The 24361-nt window shown below is 42.3% G+C and overlaps 1 protein-coding gene across 13 annotated transcripts in view; it reads left to right on the top strand.

Annotated features, from left to right (window-relative positions):
• Positions 1–24361, top strand: part of LOC115207563 (inositol 1,4,5-trisphosphate receptor type 1) — a 161159-nt gene that overhangs the window by 85689 nt on the left and 51109 nt on the right. For 8 of the 13 annotated variants that reach the window (XM_029774752.1, XM_029774757.1, XM_029774755.1 and 5 more), the window contains 8 exons: positions 3765–3954; positions 4251–4516; positions 11651–11851; positions 12228–12338; positions 16511–16606; positions 16715–16852; positions 17415–17513; positions 18042–18276. In XM_029774752.1, the coding sequence (XP_029630612.1) occupies positions 3765–3954; positions 4251–4516; positions 11651–11851; positions 12228–12338; positions 16511–16606; positions 16715–16852; positions 17415–17513; positions 18042–18276 (1336 nt within the window). The remainder of the gene's footprint in view (positions 1–3764; positions 3955–4250; positions 4517–11650; positions 11852–12227; positions 12339–16510; positions 16607–16714; positions 16853–17414; positions 17514–18041; positions 18277–24361) is intronic. The other 5 variants (XM_029774756.1, XM_029774762.1, XM_029774765.1 and 2 more) reach the window with 2 other exon arrangements.

Raw genomic sequence — 24361 nt, forward strand, 5'->3', positions numbered from 1 at the left:
TATTACAGCACTGGCAGTGGGCAGAACAGCCTGCAGGCTGTGGTGAGGTCATTATGCTGTTTCAAGGGATAACTAACTTGATTCTGTAGAAACTCAAATTAGGTCATTGTTCAGTATTTGACTCTTTTTAATTGAGTCTGAATTGATTGTCCTTTGCATGATGGAACACTGTCTTGAACAAGCTTTCTGGTCCACTATTGGTTATTATCAGTGCTCAAAGGCCAAACCGGCTTATATTCTATTTTCTTCTTTGTCTTGTGAGAGTGATATAAAAAACAGAACTTCTTAGAAAACCCATCCCTTCAGGCCTGTTGGTTCGAGAGAAAAGTATAAATAGAATTGTCAGAGGGAGAGGGGGTGTTGGATGGGAGGCTGGAAACTGACCTGTCATTTCACAGAGCTAGCAGGTCACTCTCTGCAAAAAAAAGGGGAAGCTCACACTGCTGGTGTTTTGACACATGCGCAGATCAAATACACCGCTGGAACTCCGATTAAGGTGTTCCTAATACTTCAAAAGATTTCTTTGAAATCCAGGTGTTTTAATCGGCGTATGCTGATTATGACCTTGTGGCAATTAAGAGAAGAGTAAGGTGTTTACATGACTAATGCCATACTCGGCCTACTGCCGTAATCAGTTTAATATTGTGTTGTTAGTGTGCATGTAAACGTACTCACTGTTCCAAACTCTCCTGAAAACCCCCCTACAATTCCACCATGCTGATGGAAGTGGCTGGCAGGGGTTGTGATTGGATACTGGGTGGTTTATTTGTTTGTTTTTCTATCCTCTTATACTGTATGTGACCGGGCCTTGTGTGAGAGCGGGTCTCCGTGGTTACCGACTGGTGGGCACGGTACGGTGCAGGAGCCCTCCAATGATTACAGCCACAGCTGTGTCGCTCACTGAGGAAGGGAGGGAGGGAGCGCGGGAGCCTGCGATATAAATAGAGCTTACATAACTGCCCCTTGTTGATGCCAAGAGCCAGCATAGCAGTGAAGGGAAAACAATATAAAAGAGACAGAGAGGAATGCAGAATGACCTTGTTTTTTTTTATGGAGGAGGCCCCTTTGCCCAACATTGGGGAGAGACAGAGACCATAGTGCACCCAGTGGGTCCTGCAGGTAGGGTCTAGTCTGCTGCAGAGAACAGGATAAGCTGGTGGTTTCCTGGAAGAAGGAATCAGCAGGTTGATAGTGCATTTCAAGGGCCCAGGGATAAATAAGCTCACCATCACAGCCATGCTGGTGTAAATTACCCTTAGCAATGCCCAAGTACTATTGAGTATCATGTAGTAACTACACCTTAATGCCTAGTCTACACTCTTAGAAAAAAGGGTTCCAAAAGGGTTTTTCGGCTGTCCCCATAGGGGAACCGTTTTGGTTCCATGTAGAACCCTCTGTAGAAAGGGTTCTACCTGGAACCAAAAGTGTTCAACCTGCAACCAAAATGGGCTCTTCAAAGGGTTATGCTATGCGGACAGCTGAAGAGCCCTTTAAGGTTCTAGATGGTACCTTTTTTTCTGAGTGTATAATAAAAACCCTAAATTTTCCCATAGAGAAAAATGTCAATCTTCCTTCCGTGTTGTGTTATTGTTGCAGACTATGACATGTTGTTATGTACCCAAGATATAGATTCTAAACCTGTTCCAGATAATTGGAAACTGATAGCCATTAAGTCAGCAAACTGACAAGTTCCTTGACATGTGTAGATGGAACAACAGGCAAATTGCCCTGACAGGGTTTTTCCTTAGCAGGCTCTGTTCCTGCTTGTGCTGCTGCTGCTGCTGCTACTGTTGCTGCTGCTACTGCTGCTGTTGTTGTTGTCTTGAACATAAGGCAGGTGTTGGCATAATGATGGTCATCCAAGTGATCCGAGATGGAAGTACTTGTTTATGGTCACAGTCATGAAGGCTTCCCATTCAAACTAGGAACTGTTTTTTAAAAAGTTGCTTTCTGGCAGTTTTCCCCTCTGTGTGGCAATGTGGGTGGAGGTTTGCCTGGTTACATAGCCACTGTTGATTTCTGATCCTAATCACTATCAATGAATGAGCCTGGTGTTGTCAACAAGGTTGACTTAACCTTGTTGAAAGGGGGACAAACTACTTTGAGTGTGTACTATCAGGTCTTGGCTACTGGTGGACCTCTGTGAGTACTGTTGAATGCATGCCCAGTTTTAATATAACATTTTCTTGCTTTCTTGGAACTTTGTTTAATACTGTATTCTGTATGCCCTTCCCTCTGACAGGGACCCCCCCACCACCACACAGACCTTTCCTCTCACACCACGTACACACCACGTACACACCACATACACACCACGTACACACCACATACACACTTCGAGCAACTCTGGTGCTTAAAAAGTAGGGCAGGATTTTCCTCCACTTCTTTCCCTCCTTTCCTCCCCTGTTATCTGATGTAACAGACTCAGTGCTGGTGGCTCCCTCCCTTCAACAACTCAGCTGATTACAGGCCTTATGTAAGGAGGGATAATAAAGGGAAAATGGGACAGGATATACCAGCCTGTAGCACATGGAATACAAAGTTGTAAATTAGTTTGCATACTTTCACTTGATGTTTTGTTTTGGTTATATTATTGCTAAAGTACTTGATGCTGAATGTGCTGTTGACATACTTCCTGTAAATGTTGTGTACCCGGCTGGGATACTGTGTACCTGGCTGGGATTGCTGTGTACCCGGCTGGGATACTGTGTACCCGGCTGGGATTGCTGTGTACCTGGCTGTGATTGCTGTGTACCTGGCTGGGATTGCTGTGTACCTGGCTAGGATTGCTGTGTACCTGGCTGGGATTGCTGTGTACCTGGCTGTGATTGCTGTGTACCTGGCTGGGATTGCTGTGTACCCGGCTGGGATTGCTGTGTACCTGGCTAGGATTGCTGTGTACCTGGCTGTGATCGCTGTGTACCTGGCTGGGATTGCTGTGTACCTGGCTGGGATTGCTGTGTACCTGGCTGGGATTTCTGTGTACCTGGCTGGGATTGCTGTGTACCTGGCTGGGATTGCTGTGTACCTGGCTGGGATTGCTGTGTACCTGGCTGGGATTGCTGTGTACCTGGCTGGGATTGCTGTGTACCCGGCTGGGATTGCTGTGTACCTGGCTAGGATTGCTGTGTACCTGGCTGTGATCGCTGTGTACCTGGCTGGGATTGCTGTGTACCTGGCTGGGATTGCTGTGTACCTGGCTGGGATTTCTGTGTACCTGGCTGGGATTGCTGTGTACCTGGCTGGGATTGCTGTGTACCTGGCTGGGATTGCTGTGTACCTGGCTGGGATTGCTGTGTACCTGGCTGGGATTGCTGTGTACCTGGCTGGGATTGCTGTGTACCTGGCTATGTTCTCTGTGTGAATGTGTGTACAGTGCAGCCTGCCCTGCACGGTACCAGTAGAGTTGTGCCCCTGGGGCAGAGAACAGATGGTATGATTTCAGGTGAGCACAGGGAGGGTTATGTAACAGAGCTGCAGAGAGAGAGCCTCTGGCTGCATAACAGGCAGGCAGGCAGGCAGACAGACAGATAAATAAGATAGGGGAGATGTGGTCAAACGGAACAACAAACATGCTAGACCTTTAAGCTGTTTACCTTGTATTTGTTAAATGGGAAATGTGCATATGTAGATAATCTGACAACATAATCATAATACGTCACTATGAAAACCTCTAGCTACCAATTCCCTTATTAACACAGAATTAACTGAAACAAAACCTCTTAAATCTGAAACACTGACTAGTTCTTCTTGTCCAATTCCAGAAATCCTTCTTCATGCGTCTGACGGGGGAAAACAAGTCAGAGATGTTCTTCAAGGTGTTCTATGAGAGGATGAAGCTGGCCCAGCAGGAGATCAAGGCCACTGTGACTGTCAACACCAGTGACCTGGGTAGCAAGAAGAAGGACGAGGAGCCCCCAGACAAGGACACGCCCACCGCTAAAGGAAAGAAAGGTCAGGGGTCAAGGTAGCAGGGCTGGTGTGAACAGCATCCTGGTCCTGTCAAGTGGGACAGTCAATATAGTGAATTTACTACACTCGGAAGATGGCAGAAATCATAAATCAGTCATTCACAAATACTTAGTTGTTTGACACTGCAGTGCAAGCTGGGGCCTGATGATGAAGTTCAAGGTCTGTGACAGCTCCAGCTCTGCTCCTGTGTACGCTGTACAGTGAGACTCTCCTCTATGTTACTCTGGTGTCCCCTTCGTTGTGAGTGCCTCTTATTCCTCACGTTCTTCTTTTACCAGGGAAGGTGGTGGCTATGGTGGCGGTTGCTGTGGTGACGGAGGAGGTCAAGGAGCAGCTGGTGGAAGCGTCCACGGTCACTAAGAAGGCGTTCACCACGTACCGCCGTGAGGCCGAGGCCGAGGAGCACCTGGCCGCCGCCGAGTGTCAGGGCCCCGCCAGCACACCTGATGACCAAGAGGGGGAGATGAGTGTCATCATTACCATCATGCAGCCCATCCTGCGCCTCATGCAGCTGCTGTGTGAGAACCACAACAGGGAGTTGCAGGTTGGTCAGCCACACCACCAGGGGGCACTACTTGTGGTTTACGATACACCAGTTAGTTATGAAGGGGGGCTGCAGTGGTTGCTCAGGCCCTATGGCACACTTACAGTTTCAGTATTGGTACATTTCCATCACCAGATCGTTATACAGAAATGAAACCAGATGGTGAAAATAGACATTATTTGTTGGAACAACGTGATGCAACTGTTTCCGTATCTGATAGTGCTTGGTCTGGTTTCACCACGAGGACAAGTGTGTTTGTGTTTTTAAATGGGGAGGTTCAATATCTCAGACAGACATTGAACTTCCCCCACTAACATACTCTGTGGAGTAAGGTCAAGACTCCACATCATTGACAGATAGCTGGATGCTGAATCACCATGGCTCATCATCAGTTTTGTGCACTGCATTTGGCCTGTTTGGATTGATCCTGAGGCAAACACAGCAGGCTAAGCTAATCATGGTTTAATCTCATTGACATGTTTAGACACATGAGTTAAAGATGCATCTCATCTCTAAATAATCCAGCCATTGATTTAAACTTGAATAAAATTCTATTTGATTCGTCACATGCTTCGTAAACAACCAGTGGCGTGTATTCATGGATGCCAAGGGAAGCCAGGCTTCCCCCAAAAATGTACAAAAATAAAATAAAAAATAAATATTTAGTCTCTCTTTTTTTCACAATTTTTCTTTATTTCGCAAGAGGCTGAATGTATCTCACAGGAGAAAGCATCTGAGCGAGCGAAACAGCGCCCCTCTGTCTCTAGGTGTAGACTATCTATATGATGCTGTCTGGTCCAGATGAGTATGATATTGTTCCTGCATGTAGCATTGAAGGCAAGGGAAGCCAGCGAGCATTTGTCCTCCCTTGATAAAAAGAAGTATAAAAAACTTGCCAATCAATGTTGACCTAAATTGAGCAAGCGCAACTGTGAATGGTCCTGGCACACCAAAAATAAGTGTCAAGGGAAGCCAGCTTTGAATTTGGCGTCACTCCTATCAAATCCCATTGAGAGCATACTTAATTGACAGAAAAATTTGAATTGTTGCATCTAGTTGTGTTGTCCTCCGGTGGCTAGCTAGCTAGCTAAAACTGTCCCGTTCCTAAATTAGCCATCGATGGAAATAGGGATTTGGACTTGTGGTTTTACTTAATTCTACTCACTGGCCAATGATTATAACGGGGATTCTGATCCAACGATTAATTCATATATTGTTGTGCCCTGGCCTGTGAGAGGATGAAAGTTCAATTTGGAGCTAAATGTAGAAAGCTAATGTTAACTAGCTAACGTTGACCATGAATGGAAGTTAGGCTTTTGAGCAAGCATTTTAGCCAGGTACAACAAAAAATAAAAGTGTGTACTGTATGACAGAGTGATAGACTGTTTTGTCAACATGAAAGAGATGGCATTGGCATTTCTCTACAAGTAGGGTGTCAACATGTTTTTCTACTTGCACGAACGAGCATGCACACACACAGAAATCAGAACCATGGACAGCCACGTCATATTTAGCTTATGTTGATTGGACTAAATAATAAAAAAAAAATGTCTTACTGTATTAGACTAAGCAGAGGTGATTTGATGATGTTGAAGATGAAATGGTGCTGGAGCACCTGTTTTCTTTAAGACTTGTAGTAACTCTTTGTGGTTAAAAATCAATAGTTGTCTATTGGTCCGAAAATGTTGGAAACATTAACTTGCTTGGCCATGCTATAGGTCATGTAACTGGCTGTTACTGTACATGCAATATGTGCTGTGAACTTCACTGGACAAAGGTTGCTATCCGGTTTTGTGATAAAAACAAAGCTGTGGTTGAATTTATTCTGCCACTGTGTCTTCTTATTGTCTCAGCCTTTAGGCCTACTGTATATATCACGGTCGCAAGGCATATTAATGAACAGGTTATAGAGCAAACAACGCAATTATCACAACACAGGTTGTAATATGGCCTTTTGGGGGGGGGGGGGGCCTTGGCTTGGCTTCCCCAGTGATTTTACCCATGCACTGCTACTGTAAACAACAGGTGTCGACTAACAGTGAAATGCTTACTTACGGGCCCTTCCCAACCGTGAAGAGTGAAAAAAAAACTAAAACACATAATAATAAAAGTAATAGTAAATACACATTGAGTAACGATAACTTGGCTATATACACAGGCTACCAGTACCGAATCGATGTTCAGGTGTACGAGGAAATTGAGGTGGATATGATAATAAACAGTAGCAGCAGCATGTGATGAGTCAAAGCTAGTGCAAAAAGGCTCAATGCAGATAGTCCGGGTAGCTACAGTTGAAGTCGGAAGTTTACATACACCTTAGCCAAATATTTTTAAACTCAGTTTTTCACAATTCCTGACATTTAATCCTGGTAAAAAATTCCTGTCTTATGTCAGTTAGGATCATCACTTTATTTTACGAAAGTGAAATGTCAGAATAATAGTAGAGAGAATTATGTATTTCAGCTTTTATTTCTTTTATCACATTCCCAGTGGGTCAGAAGTTTACACACACTCAATTAGTATTTGATAGCATTGCCTTTAAATTGTTTAACTTGGGTCAAACGTTTCGGGTAGCCTTCCACAAGCTTCCCACAATAAATTGGGTGAATTTTGGCTCATTCTTCCTGACAGAGCTGGTGTAACTGAGTCAAGTTGGTAGGCCTCCTTGCTCGCACACACTTTTTCAGTTCTGCCCACAAATCTTCTATGGGATTGAAGTCAGGGCTTTGTGATGGCCACTCCAATACCTTGACTTTGTTGTCCTTAAGCGATTTTGCCACAACTTTGGAAGTATGCTTGGGGTCATTGTTAATTTTTAAGACCCATTTGCGACCAAGCTTTAACTTTCTGACTGATGTCTTGAGATGTTGCTTCAATATATCCACATAATTTTCCATCCTTATGATGCCATCTATTTTGTGCAGTGCACCAGTCCCACCTGCAGCAATGCACCCCCACAACATGATACTGCCACCCCCATGCTTCACGGTTGGGATGGTGTTCTTCGGCTTGCAAGCCTCCCCCTTTTTCCTCCAAACATAACGATGGTCATTATAGCCAAATAGTTATATTTTTGTTTCATCAGAACAGAAAAGTATGATCTTTGTCCCCATGTGCAGTTGCAAACCGTAGTCTGACTTTTTTATGGGGGTTTTGGAGCAGTGGCTTCTCCCTTGCTGAGTGGCCTTTCAGGTTATGTCGATATAGTACTCATTTTACTGTGGATATTGTCACAATCTTCTTCGTCAGACGATAAAGAAAAATCATTGTCGGACCAAAACGCACCGGGATCATGTGTACTCATCTTCTTTATTTAGGAAAAGAAGGGAAACCAAAATAAACACGTACATAAAACACAATGACGCATAACAGGCTGGCAACTAAGCTATGCTCTGGAGCTATGCTAGTGTGGGGAGCAGGAACGGGCTGAGTTGGACTGGGCTGATGCACTGGAAGCCTGATGCGTGGTGCTGGTACTGGAGGTATCGGACCGTGGAGGCGCACTGGCGGTCTCGATCGCACCTCCTGCACAACCCGTCCTGGCTGGATGGAACTAGTAGCCCTGTACGAGCGGAGTGCTAGCACAGGGCGAACTGGGCTGTGCAGGGGCCTGATGGTTGCCGTGCGTAGAGCGGGCGTAGGGTATCCTGGACCTAGGAGGCTGCGCTGCGCAGGCATCCTCCTACCAGGCTGGATGCCCACTCTAGCACGGCACTTGCGAGGGGTTGGGATCACTCGCACCGGACTGTGCATGCGTATAGGCGAGATCGTGCGCACTTCCGCATACCTCGGCGCTCTCCACTCCAAACGCTTCCCATAAAAAGCACGGGGAGCTGGCTTAGGTCTACTGCCTGGCCCAGCCAAACTACCCGTGTGCCCCCCCCAAAAAAATTATTGGGGGTGCCTCTCCGGCTTAAACGCCAGTCGTGTTCCCCTGTAGCGTTCCCGGTCTTCGCTCCACTCTCTCCATGGGCCCTCTCCGGCCATAATCTCCTCCCACGTCCACTTTTCCCGATAGTCCATATTATTATCCCGTTGCTCCTTACCCCGCTGCTTGGTCCTTGGTTGGTGGGAGATTCTGTCACAATCTTCTTCGTCAGACGATAAAGAAAAATCATTGTCGGACCAAAACGCACCGGGATCATGTGTACCAAAATAAACACCTACACAAAACACAATGACACATAACAGGCTGGTAAGGCAACTAAGCTATACCTAGCACAATCTCCCACAAACTCCAAACACAAACACATACCTAATTATAGGACTCTCAATCAGAGGCAACTAGAAAACACCTGCCTCCAATTGAGTCCAACACCCAATACCTAAACATAGAAATACTAAACTAGAAAGAACATAGAAATAGAAAAACATAGAACATAACCCAAAACCCGGAAATAATAAATCAAACACCCTTCTAAACAAACCACCACCCCGAACCACAAAAAACAAATACCCTCTGCCACGTCCTGACCAAGCTACAATAACAAATAACCCCTATTACTGGTCAGGACGTGACAGATATAGATACTTTTGTACCTGTTTCCTCCAGCATCTTCACATGTTCCTTTGCAATTATTCTGGGATTGATTTGCAATTTTCTCACCAAAGTACGTTCATCTCTAGGAGACAGAACGCGTCTCCTTCCTGTGCGTTATGACTGCTGCGTGGTCCCATGGTGTTTATACTTGCATACTATTGTTTGTACAGATGAACGTGGTACCTACAGGCGTTTGGAAATTGCTCCCAAGGATGAACCAGACTTGTGGAGGTCTACAATTTTTTTTCTGAGGTCTTGGCTGATTTATTTTTATTTTCCCATGATGTCAAGCAAAGAGGAACTGAGTTTGAAGGTAGGCCTTGATATACATCCACAGGTACACCTCCAATTGACTCAAATGATGTCATTTAGCCTATCAGAAGCTTCTAAAGCCACAACATAATTTTCTGGAATTTCCAAGCTGTTTAAAGCCACAGTCAACTTAGTGTATGTACATTTCTCACCCACTGAAATTGTGATACAGTGAATTATAAGTGAAATAATTTGTCTGTAAACAATTGTTGGAAAAATTACTTTTGTCATGCACATAGTAGATGTCCTAACCGACTTGCCAAAACTATAGTTTGTTAACAAGAAATGTGTTGAGTGGTTGAAAAACGAGATTTAATGACTCCAACCTATGTGTATGTAAACTTCCGACTTCAACTGTATTTTGTTAACTATTTAACTAACTATGTATCAGTCTTATGGCTTGGGGGTAGAAGCTGTTCAGGGTCCTGTTGGTTCCAGACTTTTTGCATTGGTCCTGGATGGCAGGGAGCTCGGTTCTACTGATGTACTGGGCTGTACGCAAATGCACCCCCTCTTAGGCTGAGGGCAACTATAACAGGCAGCCTTTTTAACATAGCACATTAATCATTTATATTTTCTAATACACTGTGTTCACAATTATTAGGCAAATTGTATTCCTCGGGATTACTTTTATTGTTGAACAAACACAATGCTCTCAGTCAATCCAAAATGTTATTGAACCTCAAACCTGAATGTTTAACAAAGGAAAAGTGAGTTTTGTCTTTCTCAGGGAAATATATAAGTGTGCAGAATTATTAGGCAACTATTAGTGTGCAGAATTATTAGGCAACTAAATTACAAAAATAATTTCTCTCAACTCACTTGTTTATTCTCAATTTTTAGAGTAAGTGTAACAGATAAGTAACACAAAATGACAATTATATAACATGTTTGCCCTTTCAAAAATATTCAGTGACCAATATAGCCACCCTTATTTTCAATAACTGCCATGAGCCTTCCATCCATGGAGTCTGTCATTTTCTTGATCTGTTCACGATCAATTTTTGCTGAAGCAGCAACCACAGCCTCCCAAATGCTGTTCAAAAAGGTGTATTGTCTTCCATCACTGTAAATCTCACGTTTGAGAAGGGCCCACAAGTTCTCAATAGGATTTAAGTCAGGTGAGGAAGGGGGCCAGATCATTATTCAGGCATCTTTGAGGCCCTTGCTGGCTAGCCAAGCAGTGGAGTACTTGGATGCATGTGATGGAGCATTGTCCTGCATAAAGATCATGGCCTTCTAGAATGCTGAGGACTTCTTCCTGTACCACTGTTTGACGAAAGAATCTTCCAGAAACTGGCAGTAGGTTTGGGAGTTGAGTTTCAGTCCATCTTCAACCCGAAAAGGTCCAACTACCTCATCCTCAATGATAGCAGCCTATACCAGTACCCCTCCTTCACCTTGCTGGCACCTGACTCAAAGTGGTGCCCTGTGTCCATTACTGATCCAGCCACGGGCCCATCCATTTGGTCCATCAACAGTCACTTTCATTTAATCTGTCCATAAAACCTTTGAAAAATCTGTCTTCATCTTGACGCTTCAACTTGTGAATCTTATTCAGTGGTGGTCTTGTTTCAGTCTTCTTGACCTTGGCCATGTCTCTGAGCACTTAACACCTTGTACTTCTGAACACTCCAGGTAGGTTGCAGTTCTGGAATACGGTGGCACTGGAAGATAATGGGTTCCTAGTAGTTTGATGTTTAATTCTTCTCAAGTCTTTTGCAGTTAATTTGCGCCTTTTCTTCCCCATGCGTTTTTTGTGCCCCAGTTGACTATTCGCACCAAAACGTTTGAATGTCCGGTGGTCACACCTCAATAGTTTAGCTATTTAAAGAGTGTCGCATCCGTCTGAAAGGCATTTTACATTTTTGGCTTTTCAGTGTCAGTTGAATTTGTTTTTTGGCCCATTTTACCTGAGGTAATGAGGCTGCCTAATAATTATGCACACCTTGATATAAGGCGTTATTCACTTTCACCACACCCTCCCTCATTACACAAATACATATCACCTGAAAATGATTAAATCCAATAAGCATTCAAGTTTATATGGTTTGGAGTTCGAAAATGTGAATAGAAACAATGATAAGATCAGAATAATCACTTGCCTAACAATTGTGCACGCAGGGTAATATTATACTCAAAGCCAGTACTTTTGTATTTTTTCGGTGGAATAACCCCATTTGTTCATAGAGGGATCTAAGGTTATTGTTCATAATGTTTAGAATGAATGTATGAATTAGTGTGTCTCTAATTTATAAGTTGTGTGTCTCTTTCCACTCCAGAACTTCCTGAGGTGTCAGAACAACAAGAACAACTATAACCTGGTGTGTGAGACGCTGCAGTTCCTGGACTGTATCTGTGGCAGCACCACGGGAGGCCTGGGGTTGCTGGGACTCTACATCAATGAGAAGAACGTAGGCCTCATCAACCAGACAGTAGAGAGCCTCACAGAGTACTGCCAGGGACCCTGCCATGACAACCAGGTGGGCACACACACTCACACCTCCTGCTACCTAGATCAAAAGCTTTGTTTTATATGTACAGATGGAGTATCATGAAACGTTGTAGTCAAATGACCCAGTGTTTGCGTATAACTGCTGTCTCCATTTCAGTAATTGCAGGGTTGGTCTTATTTGGCAGTGCTTTAATTAAGCTTTTAAATTCTCTTTACAAGCCCAGATAGGTCCCAGTACACAGCTCCATACAAAAAATGTGTTCCTTGCATGGATTTTTCTTGCAGGATCATGTCAGACTAAACAAAGGCCTTTGTAATATTGTGTTCCGGTTAATCTGGAGATATTTTGACTAAACCATAAATACAACATCAAAAAGTGTCCTGTTTGTCTGTTTCTCTGTCAGAACTGCATCGCCACTCATGAATGCAATGGTATCGACATCATCATCGCTTTGATCCTCAATGACATCAACCCCCTGGGCAAGAAGAGGATGGACCTGGTGCTGGAGCTCAAGGTTGTCTTGGTTTAGTAGTGATGTTGCACCCTGTTTGTTTTCCTTTATTATCCATTTGACATATTTCTTTGTTCTGTCTTGGTTTAATGCATTTTTTAACCAACAGCACTCATGACAACCTGAATGTTATTCATCCTCCTGATGCTCTGTATCCCTTGTAGGGTTGCAAAGGGTCTGAAACTTTTTCAGGAAATTTTCCATGGGAAGTTAAGCCTGGGAATTTTGGGAATGTTGCATAAATTCATCAAAAAAGTTAGCTTATAACAGTGAACCTTTTTTGTTGGATACACATAAGGCGATTCTAGGTATTGTGGCATATTTTGGTTAAACTATCCCCAATTCAATGGAATTGCAACCCTCTGCATGCACAGTGCATTCTTCCATCACTTGGGCAGTGCACCTCTTCCATCACATATACAGCTGATTCTCAAGATCTTGCACACTAATGAGATGCTATTGAGCCCACACTACTACACTGTCTGAGCCAAGGACTGCATGCTTTCCGGTAAGTTTTGATTACAATACTGGCTGGGGTGAATATATTTTATATGACACATAATTTTTTTGTTAACTAGTAAATAGTAGCCTACAGTAAAGTGTGTTTAAATAATTTCTAACTTGTTAACAATTTCTGCTAGTTAGTTTTGCTACCATGTGGGTTTTAGCTTGCTTGAGCCTGCTAACTGAGGAGTATTAATTCACCTTTTTCCATACATGTTTAATTATAAAATATTTATCTTACAAATGAGTTGTTTAATCTAACAGCATAACTATTTATCTGTACATGGAATTATATTTGTTGTTTTCTTACTCATTTTTTAAAATCATCTTTACAGGAAAATGCCACGGGCACTATCTGATGTGTGGAGACATTTCACTGCAGCTAATGTAGAAGGAAAAGCTGTGTACATTTGCAAATACTGTGCCAAATCATATGTGAAGAATGCAACAAGGATGCAGAATCATCTGGCCAAGTTCATAAAGTTCCCTCAGTGCTCACAACAAGCAACCTCTGACAAAAGTCCCTCTACTTCTATTTGAGGTGAAAATGATGAATCAGACACCTTATCGATAGCAACAGCTCATGGTCCTCCTGGAATCAGAAGTTTTTTGATTCAATGAAGGAACGTAGTCAAAGAAATGCTGATGAATGTCTTGCTCGAGCTGTGTAAGCAAATGGTTCACCTGTGATGCTCACAGGCAATGTGTATTGGAAGAGATTTCTAAATGTTCTTCACCCAGCATACACCCCTCCAACCAGACATGCTTCATCTACTCATTTGCTGGATGCAGAGTTCAACAGAGTTCAAGTGAAGGTCAAGCAAATCGTAGGGAAAGCAGACTGTATTGCAATCATCTCTGATGGGTGGTCGAATGTTTGTGGGCAAGGACTAATTAACTGCATCATCTCCACCCCTCAACCAGTATTCTACAAGAGCACAGACAAAAGGGACAACAGACACACCGGTCTCTACATTGCAGATGAGCTGAAGGCAGTCATCAATGACCTTGGACCACAGAAGGTATTTGCGCTGGTGACAGACAATGCTGCGAACATGAAGGCTGCTTGGTCTAAAGCTGAGGAGTCCTACCCTCAACTTTATGGATACACTCTACAAGAGAGATACACTCTACAATGGATACACTCTACAAGAGAGCCAAGGAAATGGTTAGGTATGTGAAGGGTCATCAAATTATAGCAGAAATCTACCTCACCAAGCAAAGTGAGATGAATAAGAGCACCACATTGAAGTTGCCCAGTAACATCCGTTGGGTTGGTGTTGTCATCATGTTTGACAGTCTCCTGGAGGGGAAGGAGTCTCTCCAAGAAATGGCCATATCACAGTCTGCTGATATGGACAGCCCCATGAAGACGATCCTCCTGGATTATGTATTTTGGGAGAGAGTGGTAAGCAGCCTGAAACCTATAGCAGTAGCCATTGCACGGATTAAGGGAGACAATGCCATCCTGTCTGATGTTCAGACTCTGCTTGCAGATGTAAGAGAAGAAATCCGTACTGCCCTGCCCACTTCACTGTTGCTCCAAGCAGAGGAAACTGCAGTTCTGAAATACATAAAAAAGTGTGAAGACTTCTGCCTGAAGCCCATACATGCCGCAGCGTACATGTTGGACCCCAAGTATGCTGGCAAGAGTATCCTGTCTGGTGCAGATATCATTCAATGCCTATGTTGTCGTCACTACCATGTCTCACCACCTTGCCTGGATGAGGGCAAGGTTCTTGGCAGTCTGGCGATGTACACTTCCAAGAAAGGGCTTTGGGATGGAGATGCAATATGGCAGTTGTGCCAACATATATCAGCCACCTGGTGGAAGGGACTTGGTGGATCTGAGGCCTTTCCCCTGTTGCCTCCATCATCCTCCAAATTCCACCAACATCAGCCGCCTCAGAGCGCAACTGGTCCTTGTTTGGGAACACACACACCAAAGCACGCAACAGACTGACCAATACAAGGGTTGAAAAATTGGTGGCTATCAGGGCAAATTTGAGGCTTTTTGAGCCTGAAAACGAGCCATCCTCAACAAGGTTGGAAAGTGACAGTGAAGATGAGGTCTCAGAGTCTGATGTTCAAGAGGTGGACATTGAGGAGGTCCAGGGAGAAGACATGGAAGCCTGAGAGGAAGACAACCAAAGCTTTAGTTTCTAGACTATCTTTTTACAGATGTACACTACCGTTCAAAAGTTTGGGGTCACTTAGAAATGTCCTTGTATTTGAAAGAAAAGCACATTTTTTGGTTCCTTAAAATAACATCAAATTGATCAGAAATACAGTGTAGACATTGTTAAAGTTTATAATTTTAAAAGGCTAATTGATCATTCGAAAACCCTTTTGCAATTATGTTAGCACAGCTGAAAACTGTTGTACTGATTAAAGAAGCAATAAAACTGGCCTTCTTTAGACTAGTTGAGTATCTGGGGCATCAGCATTTGTGGGTTCGATTACAGGCTCAAAATGTCCAGAAACAAAGACTTTCTTCAGAAACTCGTCAGTCTATTCTTGTTTTGAGAAATTAAGTCTATTCCATGCGAGAAATTGCCAAGAAACTGAAGATCTTGTACAATGCTTTGTACTACTCCCTACACAGAACAGCACAAACTGCCTCTAACCAGAATAGAAAGAGGAGTGGGAGGCCCCGGTGCACAACTGAGCAAGAAGACAAGTGCATTAGAGTGTCTAGTTTGAGAAACAGATGCCTCACAAGTCCTCAACTGGCAGCTTCATTAAATAGTACCTGCAAAACACCAGTCTCAACGTCAACAGTGAAGAGGCGACTCCGGGATTCTGGCCTTCTAGGAAGAGTTGCAAATAAAAAGCCATATCTCAGACTGCCCAATAAAAATAAAAAATTAAGATGGGCAAAAGAACACAGACATTGGACAGAGGACCTTTGCCTAGAAGGCCAGCATCCCGGTGTCGCCTCTTCACTGTTGACGTTGAGACTGGTGTAACATAATTGCAAAAGGGTTTTCTAATCGTCAATTAGCATTTTAAAACGATAAACTTGGATTAGCTAACACAACGTGCCATTGAAACACAGGAGTGATGGTGCTGATAATGGGCCTCTGTACGCCTGTGTAGATATTCCATTAAAAATCTGCCGTTTCCAGCTACAATAGTCATTTACAACATTAACAATGTCTACACTGTATTTCTGATCAATTTGATATTATTTTAATGGACAAAAATGGTGCTTTTCTTTCAAAAACAAGGACATTTCTAAGTGACCCCAAACCTTTGAACGGTGGTGTATGTTGAAAACGTTTTTGGGAGATGCGATGGATCATTGGGGATCATTCAATATTCCCTTTTGTTGTTCAGTAAAATCATGTGAAGAGTCAACTAATGTTAAATTCGTAACTACATTTATTTCATTTTTTTCTATTGGAAGGATTTAATCATTTGCAGTTATGTCTACTTATGATAAGGTGAAATGTTTCTGTTTCTGTTTCCATATGAAATGGTAAATATATCCAATGCAAAAAAACATCTACATTTAAATGGTATTAATATTAATTTACATATATTTCCGTTAATTCCCGTATATTCCTGTTAATTCCCATATATTCCCGTTAATTCCCACGGAAAGTTTCCACCTCTGAATATTCCCCAAAATGTGCAACCCTAATCCCTTGCCCCTCTCTCTGTTCCAGAATAACGCCTCCAAGCTCCTCTTGGCCATCATGGAGAGTCGCCACGACAGTGAGAATGCAGAGAGGATACTGTACAACATGAGGCCTAAAGAACTGGTGAGTGCCATGTATTGGTAGTCAGATATACCTGCAGCACGGCATGGCACAGAGGACATTGTTAAGGGGAAGTTATCTGATGGTCTGGTTTGTGACGTTCATATGCAGGTTGAGGTGATAAAGAAGGCCTACATGCAGGGGGAGGTGGAGCCGGAGGAGCCTGCTGAGGAAGATGAAGATGGTGAGGAAGAGCATGCTGCCTCTCCACGAAACGTGGGCCACAACATCTACATCCTGGCTCATCAGGTACTGTAGACCGCTGACTGACTGCATGCAACTTTACACCTCCTGTAACAGCTCCTATACAACCTATAAACGTATTACATCAGAGCTCTTCAACTCTAACCCCCTTTAGGCACAATTCAGCTCTATTCACGACTGTGTCTATTCAAGTAGTTATGTGGGTGAACAACACAGACAGTTTCAGTTATGTAAATAAAAATGTTGATCCCAAGGCATGATGCCCAGCATGCTAGTGCGTGAAAACTGAACAGTCCACATATTGTACACAAACAGTGGCATGTACTTTCAGATGCATCTGGTGTTGCAGTGATCTGGTGTCAGTTTCAGTTCCCTGTCCCCACAGGCAGCTAGAGGAACTTCCAGAACACACCTACTGTAACACGTTTCATGCCACCTATCAGATACAATGAGGAAAAATAGACCCCAAAAAATGAAGTTGGTGACTTAGAAAACCCTGATTGTAAATTTTGACCAATGACAGTACAATAAAAATGCATAAGTATAATGTGATACATCACCTGATGGCATTGGTGCATTTATGCAATGCATTGGTGCGTTCATCCAGTTGGCCCGCCACAACAAGGAGCTGCAGGCCATGTTGAAGACCTATGGGGAGGGGGATGATGCCCTGGAGTTCTATGCCAAGCACACAGCTCAAATTGAGGTCAGTCATTTTATCCATCTGATTTCACCATGTAGTTTTCTGTTTTATTACCCCTGTATTAACTTTGGTGGATTGCAACATGTATTTTGGCAATATGTTTTGACTTTTTGTTATTCTAGGCATGTGACAGTCATATTGTCTTTCTTTGCCTGCTGTCAGTATTTTGTATTTTGTTAGCGTATGTAAATTACAAGCATCCTTGGCATGTTTGCATGTGTTCTACTGTGAGCTCAGGAAAGGGAAAGAATGCTGTCAAGGGAGAGCTTTTCAAATGAGTGTTCAAGGTGTTGTGCAGTGCTTTTATACACACAAACAATCCCCTTCTTTACTCCTCTTCACTTGTATAACAGTCTATTATAGCCAGATCATGTCTTAGACAGTTTTCCAAGATGAAGAGTAGGCACCAACATGCCACTATCAAACCATAAAGTTTGGGGCCTACCCAGTCCAGGGCCTAGAGTTGCCCGTCCTCCCCCTGAGAGAGAGGGTCTGTGATGGGCAGCACTGGCTGCATGTGGTTGTGCCCAGATTGTGCGGCTGGATCGCACCATGGAGCAGATAGTCTTCCCCGTGCCCAACATCTGTGAGTTCCTCACCAATGAGTCCAAGCTGCGGGTGTACTACACCACGGAGCGTGACGAGCAGGGCAGCAAGATCAACGACTTCTTCCTGCGCTCCGAGGACCTCTTCAACGAGATGAACTGGCAGAAGAAGCTGCGAGGTACTCAAGAGCCAACCACTGGTAACGCAAACACGGTTCCCTGTGCGTCCCTCTCCCTACCTCTCTATACTAGGTACCTGCTTTACATGCCCTCACCCCTCCCTGACCCCTCAGGGCCCCTCAGGAGACTCCCCAGGCTGGGTCAGGTCCTCCATGTATGGGCCAGAGACCCACCCTGAATCCTGGAGGAGAGAGGGCATGTAAAGGTTATATGTTAAGTTAAATCACATAACATAAGGCGGATAAATGTTAAGATATTTACAATGTAAGGTTCCAGGGCTCCAGACTAACATCCCCCTGGTATCACTGGTCCCACTAACTTTTTCAATTGGTGGCGCTAGCGGCTAGCCCATGATTTGGTGGCACCCAAAAACACATTTCTGCAGCATCCCACAATAGAATACATTTGAATTAGAATCTTATACAGTATCTTATATCATCTTATATCATCTCATTATAAAGTCATTCACAAGGCTTTATTAAAAACTATAATAGATTACAGAGATGGTATTTCATCTATAAATTGTTACATCTAACCTCCCTTTGAAAATTTAAAAAAAGTATAATTCTTCCATGGGGAGAGAAATATTTGCTGTATTATAACTTATCTCATGCTATTTTACACATTTTGCCATGAGGCTGATTTTTTTGTTGCTGTTTTAAAGCTCAGGGATTCTTGAAAGACGGGACAAACAACTTTTTTTCCACTAACATTTGTCTTAATATTAACAACATTTGAAATATATATTTTGATACAACAAAGTATCAGCTATCACAAATCAAATTAAATTTTATTGGTCACATACACATATTTGGCATGTAAAGGAACAACCTCTTAATAAAAATAAAAAAATATCAGAAAATGCAACTAACTGGAGTTATGTCTCCTCCGTCAGACACCATAAAAAGCATTTAATTTTTAATATGATTGTCCAACAAGTGTCTAATGGCCTTGATTGTTTCATTCTAACATTAGATTATTCAAATATGTAATACAAATCTCCAAACTTATTTTTGTTTTGTTTTATAGTACTATTAAACGGTCCAGGGTTAATTTTGTTAGCGTTTTGGCATGTTTTTCTAGATTTAGAACATAAAACAACATTTATAAAGCAAACATTATCCCTTAGGTCTAGCACAGCAAATACTTAAGTTGATTAAGCATACTGTATGTTGCAGAACAGTGATTTTAAATATTTTTTCAGAATATTAACAAAAATGTACTCCATCAGTGACGGAGTTGACAAACCACTGACAGAGTTGACAACAGACACTCAAAACAGACATACAGTGCATGCAACTCAATATTAGGAAGGTGTTCTTAATGTTTTGTACACTTAGTGTATCTTGATTAGATAAGTATTCAACCCCCTGAGTTAATACATGTTAGAATCACCTTTGGCAGCGATTACAGCTGTGAGTCTTTCTCTAAGAGCTTTGCACACCTGTACAATATATGCCCATTATTCTTAAAAAATTATTCAAGCTCTGTCAAATTGGTTGTTGATCATTTCTAGACAACCAATTTCAAGTCTTGCCATAGATTTTTAAGCTGATTTTAAGTCAAACTGTAACTAAGCCACTCGGGAAGATTCAATGTTGTCTTGGTAAGCAACTTAAGTGGCCTTGTGTTTTAGGTTATTATCTTGCAGAAAGGTGCATTTGTCTCCCAGTGTCTGTTGGAAAGCAGATTGAACCAAGTTATGGGCTACCGAGTGGCCTTGTGTTTTAGGTTATTGTCTTGCAGAAAGGTGCATTTGTCTCCCAGTGTCTGTTGGAAGCAGGTTGAACCAAGTTATGGGCTCCCGAGTGGCGCAGCAGTCTAAGGCAGAGCATCTCAGTACTAGAGGCGTCACCACAGACCCTGGTTTGATTTCAGGCTGTATCACAACTGCCCGTGATTGGGAGTCCCATAGGGCGGCGCACAATTGACCCAGCGTCGTCCGGGATAGGGTTTTGCCGTGGTAGGCCGTCATTGTAAATACTAATTGTTATTAACTGACTTGCCTGGTTAAATGAAGGTTAAATAAAAATATGCTCATTTTTCAGTTACTATCAGTTTTTTTCCTCTAGGAAAAATGGTCTATTACCAATGTACCAATATACCAATGTACCAATATACTGTGGCTAACATCTAGAAATATAATTTTTTTAAATGGTCTGAGAAGAACAACATCAGCAGGGCAATTCAAGCATAGCCAATATGCTGTGATAATGTATTGGGCCCATAGCTTACTGCACAAACCTCATTGCAACATAACTGTTTTTAATTGGTTAATGTTGCATAGGCGTATGTTGTTTTAAGTCATGTTTTGAGCGGTAGATCTCGGCTTGCATTTTGACTCAAAGTGATCTTGATTCAGAAAAGGTTGGTGACCACTGCCTTAGTGACTTATTGAAAACATAATGCATGTTTTGGAATATTTGTAGTCTATACAGGCTTCCTTTGTTTTCACTCTGTCATTTATGTTAGTATTGTGGAGTAACTACAATATTGTTGATCCCCCTCAGTTTTCTCCTATCACAGCCATTAAACTCTGTTTTAAAATCACCATTGACCTCATGGTGAAATCCCTGAGCAGTTTCCTTCCTCTCCGGCAACTGAGTTAGGAATGGCGCTTGTATCTTTGTAGTGACTGGGTGTATTGACACACCATCCAAAGTGTAATTAATAACTGCCCCATGCTCAAAGAGATATTCAATGTCCGTTTTTAATTTTGTCCATTTTTTTACACCAATCTATCAGTAGGTGCCCTTCTTTGCGAAAACCATTGGAAAAACTCCCTGGTCTTTGTGGTTGTATCTGTGCTTGAAATTCACTGCTCAAATGAGGAACCTTCCAATTATCTGTATGTGTGGGATACAGAGATCATTTAAAATTATGTTAAACACGATTATTGCAAACAGATTGAGTCCTTGCTACTTATTATTTTACTCCTAAAATTATTTAGACTTGCCATAACAAATGGGTTGAATACTTATTGACTCAAGACATTTCAGCATTTCATTTTTTATTAATTCGTAAACATTTCTCAAAACATAATTCCACTTCGACATTATGGAGTATTGTGTGTAAATCAGTGACACAAAATCTAAATTGAATACATTTTAAATTCAGGTTGTAACACAACACAACTTTCTGAAGGCACTGTATTTTTGTTTAATACAAACATTCGTAAAATATGGAAAATTATTAATTTGAAAACCCCTTATGAAAACATAACCATTCTATCAGATCTTTCAGCACTCTGACGGAGTTGACAAAATGCCATTTTTCTTCTTCTTTCAAGTGGTATACACAGTAGCAATTTTGTTTCCATAGTTGATTTATTACTCTAAAACCAAATTAAATGTAATAGAATATTCATTTTGGTTCAAATATATCAGGCAGATAGAGTTGACAGTTTATGGTTGTAACCATGGTAAATCCAATATTGTTTGTTTAAATCTATCAAAAGTCGAGAACTTTCTAGAGCATGAGTGGTATTGTTTCACTACATGTAATGAGGACATGAATAAGGGGTCCTTATGGTATAAATAACCCTGACGGAGTTGATCAAATATCCGGACACATCTTTTAGGAATCACAGTTTTGAGAGAAATATTCTTTAAAGTTACAGAGGGCTATTGTAAGAAACTGCATAAGAGTGATAGAGGCATCACTACAGACCCTGGTTCGATTCCAGGCTGTACCACAACCGGCCGTGATTGGGAGTCCCATAGGGCGGCGCACAATTGGACCGCCGTCGTCGGGGTTTGGCCGGGGTAGCCCGTCCTTGTAAGTAAGAATTTGTTCTTAACTGACTTGCCTAGTTAAATAAAGGTTAAATAAAAAATACATACAAATTCATTTTTCAGTTAATATCCATTTATTATCAGTAAAAAAAAAAGATTTAAACACTTTTTCCGCTATTTTGGGGGGGGGATCCTTTGCTCATGACAGGGGGATTTCCAGGCATAGAGCCAATATGGAAATGAATAATATTAAAAGTATTTAGAAAATTCCCAAAACAAATCTTTCCCCTATAAAATTCCCCTAAATGTACATGTTAAGCTCAAATAATGCAACAACATTTTTTGTTTTACTAAAAAAAATGAAGTTTACCTGCCGAGCAAGGATTGTCCTACTTTCAAGAATCTCTGAGCTAATTTCCTGCTATTTTCCACTTTTCCATAAGGCTGAGAGAAAATTATGCAATTTCTTTCATGGCTTCAGATGTGTTCATATGCTATCCACAACCCCCAAAAATGGGGGCTGCCCCGCCTTGCGGGGGCTGTTGGGATATGTGCTACGCCAGTAACACACACACACACACAAATAATCACATGGGATATATTCTGATTGTTTACTTCACCGAGTACATGTGGTAAAGGAGGGAGAGTATAGATAGCTAGGCAAGAGGCTGAGCTTCTCTGAGAATAGGGGATGATCCTCTCCCAGGGTGTAATGAGATTGGAGGTCAGTCTGAGTGGGTCTCTTCCAGAGAGAGTCAGTCCAGAATCCGGCAGACAGTCAGTACAGGAGCAGTCAATACTCCCTTCACACACAACTGCTGGCACCAGGCCCACAAGGGTTGAGGCAGGACAGACAGAGAGAGTAGGAAGTCCACTGACATGAGTGATCTATAGGACAGCTCCCTGGTGGAGGACATGACCAGATTAGGCCTAACTACAGAAGAATGGGATCCAAACACCATTAGAGTGACTTGGGGAGAGAGTGATTCAAGAGGGCTAGAGAGGAAAGGAGTTTCTGAGGAGGTAGAGGATGAGACGCTTTGAAAATTAGATGTCTCTCAGAATCTGTTTGCAAACACTAAGCCTGTGACGAAAGAGTCATTATCTGATGAAGCATTGTCCTACAATAGTAAGTCATGGTGCAATTGTTGGAGCTCTCATCCCCAAGTCTACCCACCCAACGTACACCATGTTGCACATCCAGTAGGGCGTCTCCTTATTGACGCCTAGCACCTGATCCCTTCATCCCCCTTCAGGCTGCGGTCGCTGTATGACTGCACTCTTTGTTTCCTCAATGGGAGCGTGTTTCTGCCTGTCTGTCCCTCTGTGAGCCCTGTACTGCAAGAGGGGACTGTACTCTGACACACGTGGCACACTTGTCTTATCTGAATGAATCAGCAGCACAGCGACTGAGAGAACATGTTGTTTCGTTGGTGCATGAGTGCGGTGGCTGTTGTTTATAAAAGTCCCCACCCTTAGTTCCTCTTTTCAAATGAAAAAAGGGTTGACTGTTGAGATTCTGAGTTGAAGTTCAAATTCCCAGGGTTGGACAGTACTGATCACTCCAAAATCACCCAATAGGTTTAATGTACACCAAATAAGCATGCTAATCTGCTTTGCACCCTTTTGATGTTTAGGTGATGTTTTTGCTTTGCTGTGTAGTGTGAATTTGACCCTTGCAAATTACCCAACTGACCCTACCCTTACGCTATGTAATAAACTGACTGTGAACCTTAACCTGGACGTAAGTTTAATGCAGAATTAACCCTCAATTTGGATACATTTCTAAAGACATTAAAATGAAAACAGTGCTCTGGTGTGAAAATGTATAAACTTATGTATCTATTGTAACTATGTAGTACTATGTACTATTATCATCAAGCTTTGATTATTAGAATCAACTGTATAGTGCTAGGGCAAAAAACAAAATGTGCACCCTTTGGGGTCCCCAGTACCGAGTTTGGGAAACACTGCCCTACTGTGTATCATGCTTCAGCTGGCACAAACAAGGCAAAAACTTCCGTCATTTCCTGCATCATTTGCAGGATAGTCACAAGACGTCCCACTGGGGTGTATTATTTGCTGCAAGGAAAAACTGATAAGTGAATCGGCCAATCACCCATGATGGTTGGGTACCAGTTAACAATAACCTTACTAGAACTAACCAATTGATACAACATTGTCACTCCTTCCCCCTTTCAAAATTATCATACTTGACATACAGTACCAGTCAAAAGTTTGGACACACCTACTCATTCCAGGGTTTTTCTTTATTTCTACTATTTTCTACATTGACGATAATAATAGTGAAGACTTCAAAACTATGAAATAACAAATATGGAATCATGTAGTAACCAAAAAAGTGTTAAACAAATCAAAATATATTTTATAT

This window comes from Salmo trutta, chromosome 14, assembly GCF_901001165.1.
Source record: "Salmo trutta chromosome 14, fSalTru1.1, whole genome shotgun sequence".
Classification (NCBI taxonomy): Eukaryota; Metazoa; Chordata; class Actinopteri; order Salmoniformes; family Salmonidae; genus Salmo; species Salmo trutta.